Here is a 7,202-nt window from a genome sequence, read left to right as displayed (position 1 = left end):
TTTTTTTGATACCAGTACGTAATGCGTTTCAAGTTTCAACTTGAACAAATTACTATACGGAGATAATCACCTCCATTAGCGAGTTCCAGTATATATGATGCCAACCAGTGTTTAGAAAACCGGACCGGACCGGTGGTTGAACCGGGATCCGATCGGAACCGGTAAATTTTCGGTTCGGTTCAGTTGAAACTTGAGTTTATGGTTGGACTCTCGGTCTAAATTTAAACCGTAGTTGAACCGGCGAAACCGGTTCAGCTCTAAACCGGATCACCCTTATATTTTTTTTTTTTTTTTTTTTTTTGAAAAATTGATAATGTGGGGAGTTGAACCTAACACCTAAACAAGATAATCCAAACTCCAAACCAACATACTACTATGTATTTCTTGTATAATAAATTTATTTTGATATATAATACCAATTAATATTGAATTAAAACATATATTTATTCATTTTATTATTGTAATTATTAAAAAATTTGTAAAATAAACATCAATCGGTCCGACCGAGTCGAACCATGGTTGAACCATTTTAACAAAAAATCGGTTCGATCACCGGTTCGGTTTTTAAAACATTGATGCCAACTGCTAACCACCAACCTATATCAAACAACTTGGTAATTTTCAAATATATATCTACGCGCGCTCTTGACTATGTTATCTATTGAATTTGAGATTTCCGACTATTTTCAGGTCCAGCAAGTTGATGGCCTGAAGGGCCACAGGATGTCATTTCTTTTTTTTTTTTTTTTTTTTTTTTTTTTTCGTTTTGTTTTTTCTCAAGATATAGCAGGTTGTGGAGACGTAAATCTGGAGGCAAGGCACTAAGGCCCCTCCAGGACAAACCAGCGTGTCCTTACAGAGGGACAGAGGCATCCTCTCGATATATATAAGAATCTGACTCGGAACAAGTTCGAGCTCTTAGAGTAATAACAGTTTGCCATTGTATAAAAATCTTATATATGGTGTGTACGTTCTAAAGCACAACGATCTAATGGAGCTTTGATTAGTTTACGTACATTTTTTTAATTTGTTTTGTGACTTTTGTCTTGCTATATGCATAACAGAGCGACCCCGCAATAAGAAATGCATGTATAAGACAGAACTCGTGAAGCTTTCTGGTTGACATGTGGCGATGTGGAGTCTCATTGTGACAACCGGATAACTGTACTTTCTCCGTAAGTTGTAGTTCCCTGTCGTATACGAAATTCAACTTTCCGTTTGAAGCATTCAAATGTATCTACAGAAAGCCAAAATATTATTCAAGATTCTATATTAAGATTTGAAGAAATATTCAAAATAAATCACTACTCATATTGTCATATAACAGAATATTAATGTCAAATAATGTCAACGACTGAAAGTCCAAGTACTGTATGGATTCAATACTATATTCAAAGACTTGAACTAGATATATGCACAAGTGCGCAATTTCAGGTGTGGTTGTGATAGTGAGATGAGCATCTATTTGTATCAGAAACAAGCAGGAAAAAGATAAGCAATTTCGCGTGTGGTTGTTTGTTACTAATTGTAAATGTCTAAATTTACATCAAGGATTAGGAATTATTTCTTAGCTAATAAGTTTAGATAATCAAGATGGGATGGTTTTGTGTAGTATTAACGGCTGCTCTTCATGGGTGCCTATGTATCCAGCACTGTATTAGTGAGACTGGAAGCAAGCCACACGTAGCTCTGAAGGGTGGCTTTTATAGTCATTGAGAGTGCGGCACGTGTAATGACGAGTAGATGTGTGGTCGAGATGGATGACATGTGGCTGTGAAGGGCGCGTGGATAGCAGTTGTAGGTCTATTTGAATTAGCATAGGATGTAATTATAGTGTTATCCATAATGATGGTGTATGGTTGTAATGGTGCATGTATTACGGCGGAAATGAGGCTTAGGAATAAGCTGGTAATGATGACAGTAGTAGGTAATGATGTCACGAATCACTGATTTACTGAGTATGCGACTGTTGCTTAGCATGCAAATGTTACTGAGCATGCGAGTGCGGCGAGTGTTTGTATGTCTAGGGGTTGCATTATGCTAAGGGAGTCGTCATGCGTGCATCACGTGACTGATGAGATGTCCCTTACACTAATTAAACTAGACTTACATAAATTAGTGTGCCTTTTTTTTAATTAAAAATTCTCCATAAAGCTTATATATACACTCAATGAGGTATGTGAGCGTATCCCACACTTAAGCCTTTGAGATTTCTGCTTTCTCATTCTTCTTTTAACACTTGAATCACTACTAGAGTGAGAGATTTGTAATGAAGAAAATAGGGAGGTTTTCGAGTTGTCGGGGAGTGTCATTTGAGATACAACCTCCAACATCAAGCCCATTTTCCATTGATATTTCTCCCGCCCAAGATGAGAGCCTACTGCATGATGGAGAGAAAGTTTGGGTCCCATGGAATCAAAGAAGCTCTTTCAAAGTATTTCCTTCATTTTCTGGTAGTTTACATCGGTCTATGAGTCGACCAAGCAGCCATTTCTGTGATTTAGACATTGACGAGGATGATGAAAATGAATTGGTTGGGAGTATATTAGAAGGAGATGAAGGCGAGGAAAGCTTTGATGTTGAGCAACAAAAACAAGTTCGTTTCCCTAGTAAAAGAGAGCAACCACCCAAGGTTGCTAGGCCTAAGGAATCAAGGCTTTCGGTTATACTTCTCGATCAAGGCCTGTTCACTGTCTACAAAAGACTCTTTGTAGTGTGCTTGGCTATAAATATCACACTTCTTGTTCTGGCTGCAACTGGGTATTTCCCATATGCTAGGAACAAAGCAACTCTCTTTTCCATTGGTAACATACTAGCCTTGACTTTATGTCGAAGCGAAGCCTTGTTACGTGTTGTCTTCTGGTTGGCAGTAAATGTGTTGGGCTGGTCATGGATACCTCTCCCACTGAAGACTGCCACCACTTCATTCTTACAATGCCTTGGTGGGATACACAGTGGTTGTGGTGTATCTTCAATAGTTTGGCTTGTGTACTCACTTGTTCTCACCCTTAAGGACAGAGACAACACATCTTTATTGATCATTGGAGTTGCTTCCACCATTCTCTCTCTCCTTTGTTTGTCATCCTTAGCCGCATTTCCTCTTGTTCGACATTTGCATCACAACATCTTTGAGCGAACCCATCGATTTGCTGGATGGACTGCTCTTGCCCTCTTATGGGCATTTATCATCCTCACCATCTCCTTTGATCCAACTTCAAAATCATACAATTTAAGACTCTCACGTTTGATAAAAGAGCAAGAATTTTGGTTTACAGCAGCCATCACCATAACAATTGTACTTCCATGGCTGACAGTCCGACGAGTTCCAGTTAAGGTCACTGCCCCTTCTGGCCATGCTTCAATTATCAAGTTTGAGGGGGGAGTGAAAGCTGGGATATTAGGGAGAATTAGCCCATCTCCACTTTCAGAGTGGCACGCATTTGGAATCATATCAGATGGTGTGAAAGACCACATGATGCTTGCTGGTGCAGTCGGTGACTTCACAAAGTCCTTAGTTTCAAAGCCACCAAGCCACCTATGGGTCCGACAAGTGCACTTTGCTGGCCTCCCTTATCTCGTTAATATGTACGACCGAGTACTTGTGGTTGCAACAGGGTCGGGAATATGCGTGTTTCTATCATTCCTCTTGCAGCCATGCTCGGCCAAGGTGTGCTTATTGTGGATTGCAAAGGGTATTGAGCAAAACTTCGGAAAAGAAATAAAAGAGGCGGTAAGTGGATTTCCTAGTGACAAGGTCATAGTTCATGACACTGCAATATCAGGTCGACCTAACGTGTCACAAATGAGTATCGCTGCAGCTAAGAGGTGGGGAGCTCAGGTGGTTATTGTCACTAGCAATCCTGAAGGGAGCAGAGACGTTGTCAATGCTTGCAAGGGTGCTGGAATTGCAGCCTTTGGCCCCATCTGGGACTCTTGATATTAAGTACGTGTGCAAGTTCTAAAATCTGTGTGTTTGGATACTGTCACCAAGATTAAATTTTGCGACTGCTACTGTTCCGAGAAGTTTTACTATGGGGCTAACTGGTACATAAATTGTACAAACGTGGGACGTAAGTTTAAGATCTGTGTATATTTGTCTCCTATGTTGATATTATTGTGCCGCTAGCTTATAGTTTGTTGTATACTTGTATGCAAACATTTATGCCTTTTGTTTTCTTTTTCATAATTTTGAACTCTTAATTATTTGTTTAATTTAATGCACTTTGATATGCGCAATAATCTAAATAGAGAAATTTTTTGTTGAAGCAAAAATTCAATCCTCCAAATATATTATGACGGTAGAAAATACATATTGGTCAGACACACAGATACTTGATGTACTCAGACCAAGTCCAATGGAGAGATGTTAAAATGGGATGCAAAAGGGTGCCACATAGGATTTTTTAGACGTTTTAGTTTGCCAGCCAAATTTGGCTTGCCAAAATATGAAAAACTAGTCTAATGGACTTTTTTTTTAGCATTTTGTAGAATTGGTGGCCGTCTGTCACTATTCACTTAAAAATGAACAATACCCATGAACAGTAAAAGCAAATAGTACCGTGAATCCTTGTTAGCAATTCGGAATACAAGAATTTTTCGATACGGGAATAATTCAAGTTTCATTCATTTACATGTTAGAAAAATTTGGTAAAAAATTCGCAATACGTTAATAATACGTAGTATGTTTTATACGAGTAATAAACGTTTTGAAATAAAAATTCGGATTTCAAAAATTCGGTACACTTAAAGAGAAATTATAATATATATTTAGCAATATATATAATTAAAACGTTTCACTAATTTTATTCGATTTCAACTCCAATCCAGTTAATTATACGCAACAACCAATTATATAACTATCATTCACAATTTGCAAACATTTGTCTTAGTTGTTTTTCCAAATTGTAATCATGTTGTCCAGTGGGTTTATTAGAAATTAAACTTTTGAATTAGGTGAGTGAGAGAGCCAGCTAGAGTCTTGTATTTGACTCACCCAAACAAAAACATTAATCTTTTTATTCTCCTACACATTTCTCTCTACTTTATAATTATATATCTCTTTAATTTTAGAATGTAGATTTATAAATTGTATAGGAAAATAAGAATTAGAAACAACATATTCATGTCTTTATGTTAGTTTACTCAATTAATTTGCAAAAAAAAAAAAAAAATGCCTTTCATATATACAAAAACTTTTTAAGCCATGGTCAATCTCATATCTCTTTTCCTCTCTATTTTTTTGTTTCTTATTTATGTATCTTCATGCTACTCATCTTTACAAGAAGTTGGTTTTCTCAAAAAAGAATATGACAACATAAATAGTAATTTTTTGTGTTTTAATTTATCTAGCATAACTGAGACACTTATTAATAAACAAAGGTATAGATCTTTATTAACTATATTATATATTCCGTGTTTTTTAAATAACTTACCTTATAGTCAAATCGAATCTATAACTATATATTTCATTGGTTTTTCGAATGTGAATCCTCTTTATTTGTTACTAACTAGAACTTTGCAATGTGAATGACTTATATGCCAATCACACCAAACACTTACAAAAAAAAGTTGTGAACAATGTTATGACTACAAACCTTCCAAAGGCTTAGAAATATCACCAAATTCTTCGGTTTTATTGTTTTTCAACATGCATGTCTTTTATATATATGGTTATGTTTTCAGTCTTTTGCTGAATTGCGAGTACTTTACTTTTAGAGTATTTTGTTTAAATTCATATATTTTGTTAAGTGTCATATCTTTATTACTTTTTGTTTTAAAATTTATGTCCAATGCTAAGTGGGAGAAATAATTATGTCGAGGTCAAGCTAGAAAAATAGAATGACATGCAAGATTTTAGAAAAACATTGTTTTGGCAAGGAGCACACAATCCTAAAAGTGCAAATAGATATATTTTGTCAAGATCGACAAATGATACTGACAAAAGTTAAGCAAACTAACTATCTATGCGTAAACACAAATAATCAATCACATAAACAAGTACTTAGATCAATATTCCTACTCTCAAATAATAATGAACTAATATAAAGAGTCAGGATTCGTTCCACTCCTAAACTACCAAGACTTAAGGAATTCAACTAATCAAATACAAAGAAACAATAGTGAGAGTAATGTTATGTTGAGAGATTTCTATTCTACGATTATACTATGGATTCAAATAAATCTAAATTAATTAAACTAATAAAAATAGGGTTTTGATAGAAGAGAAAATTATAGAGAAGAGTAATCAATCCACCTAATAACTAGTTTCATGTAAGAATCGAATTATTCATTGAAAAGAGATCATATTTAGGTTTTCACGCAATGATTCAACATAAAGCCTCAACCTTTATCATCCCTAGTAACAACCTACATCTCTACAGTCATTATTACTAGCATGTAGGATTATCACAACCAAGTCTCTCGACTTAATTATAATAATCTCTAGTTTAATTTACTATATGCTTATTTTGGAAGTCATACAATAAACTAAACTTATTGAAATACGTACACAATTAAATAATTATATTAAGCAATTTATTTCTTATTAGGCTTCATAATCACCCCTTCTAATGAGGGGACTAGCCTAATATCATTGGATTAATTAAACTAAAGCAAGAAAAATAATACATAATAATAACTTGAATTGGATTGAAGTAATGGTGGCTAGGCTAAAGAAAACATAAATTAGGTTATATATATATATATATATATATATATATATATATATATATATATATATATATATATATATATATATATATATAGAGAGAGAGAGAGAGCTAATTTAATTAAACTAAGAGGGGAGTAGCTCAGTTTTGTTTTGCCTTAACCCTCTTTATATAGGAGAGGGTTAGGATTACAATTTCGTGCATGAGCTTTTAGGCTAGGTTATGGACCCATAAATCAAGTCTAAAACCCAATTTGTTGAATCCAAGACTTCTAATTCTGATCGTATTATTGTAGTGCGAGTTTGCACCAACTTATACTGCTCTGATCGAGTTAAGGTCTAGACCATTGCAAAGAGTTTTCTAAGCCGGTCATTTTGATATAAAATGGGCCTAAATCCGAGGTCTGAGTCCAAAGATATAGTCTTTTGAAGTTCTATTGATTTTTCTTCAGCTTTCAAATCCGGTTTGACTTTCACTTAACAACTTTAACTTAGGCTTTTTAAGGGTTTTTTCTCCATGAAACTTGGGCTTTCT

At 35.0% G+C, this 7,202-nt stretch overlaps 1 protein-coding gene across 1 annotated transcript; it reads left to right on the top strand.

Annotated features, from left to right (window-relative positions):
• The first annotated feature begins 2,153 nt into the window (after positions 1-2,153).
• Positions 2,154-4,221, top strand: LOC147476947 (adenylate-forming reductase 06235-like). Its single transcript, XM_086584545.1, has one exon. It carries the CDS (start codon positions 2,270-2,272, stop codon positions 3,935-3,937), a length of 1,668 nt encoding a protein of 555 aa, XP_086440671.1. The 5' UTR covers positions 2,154-2,269; the 3' UTR covers positions 3,938-4,221.
• The last annotated feature ends 2,981 nt before the right edge of the window (positions 4,222-7,202 follow it).

The sequence above is a fragment of the Coptis chinensis genome, chromosome 9 (assembly GCF_015680905.1).
Source record: "Coptis chinensis isolate HL-2020 chromosome 9, ASM1568090v1, whole genome shotgun sequence".
NCBI classification, from domain to species: Eukaryota; Viridiplantae; Streptophyta; class Magnoliopsida; order Ranunculales; family Ranunculaceae; genus Coptis; species Coptis chinensis.
This window is presented reverse-complemented; position numbering and strand designations above follow the sequence as displayed.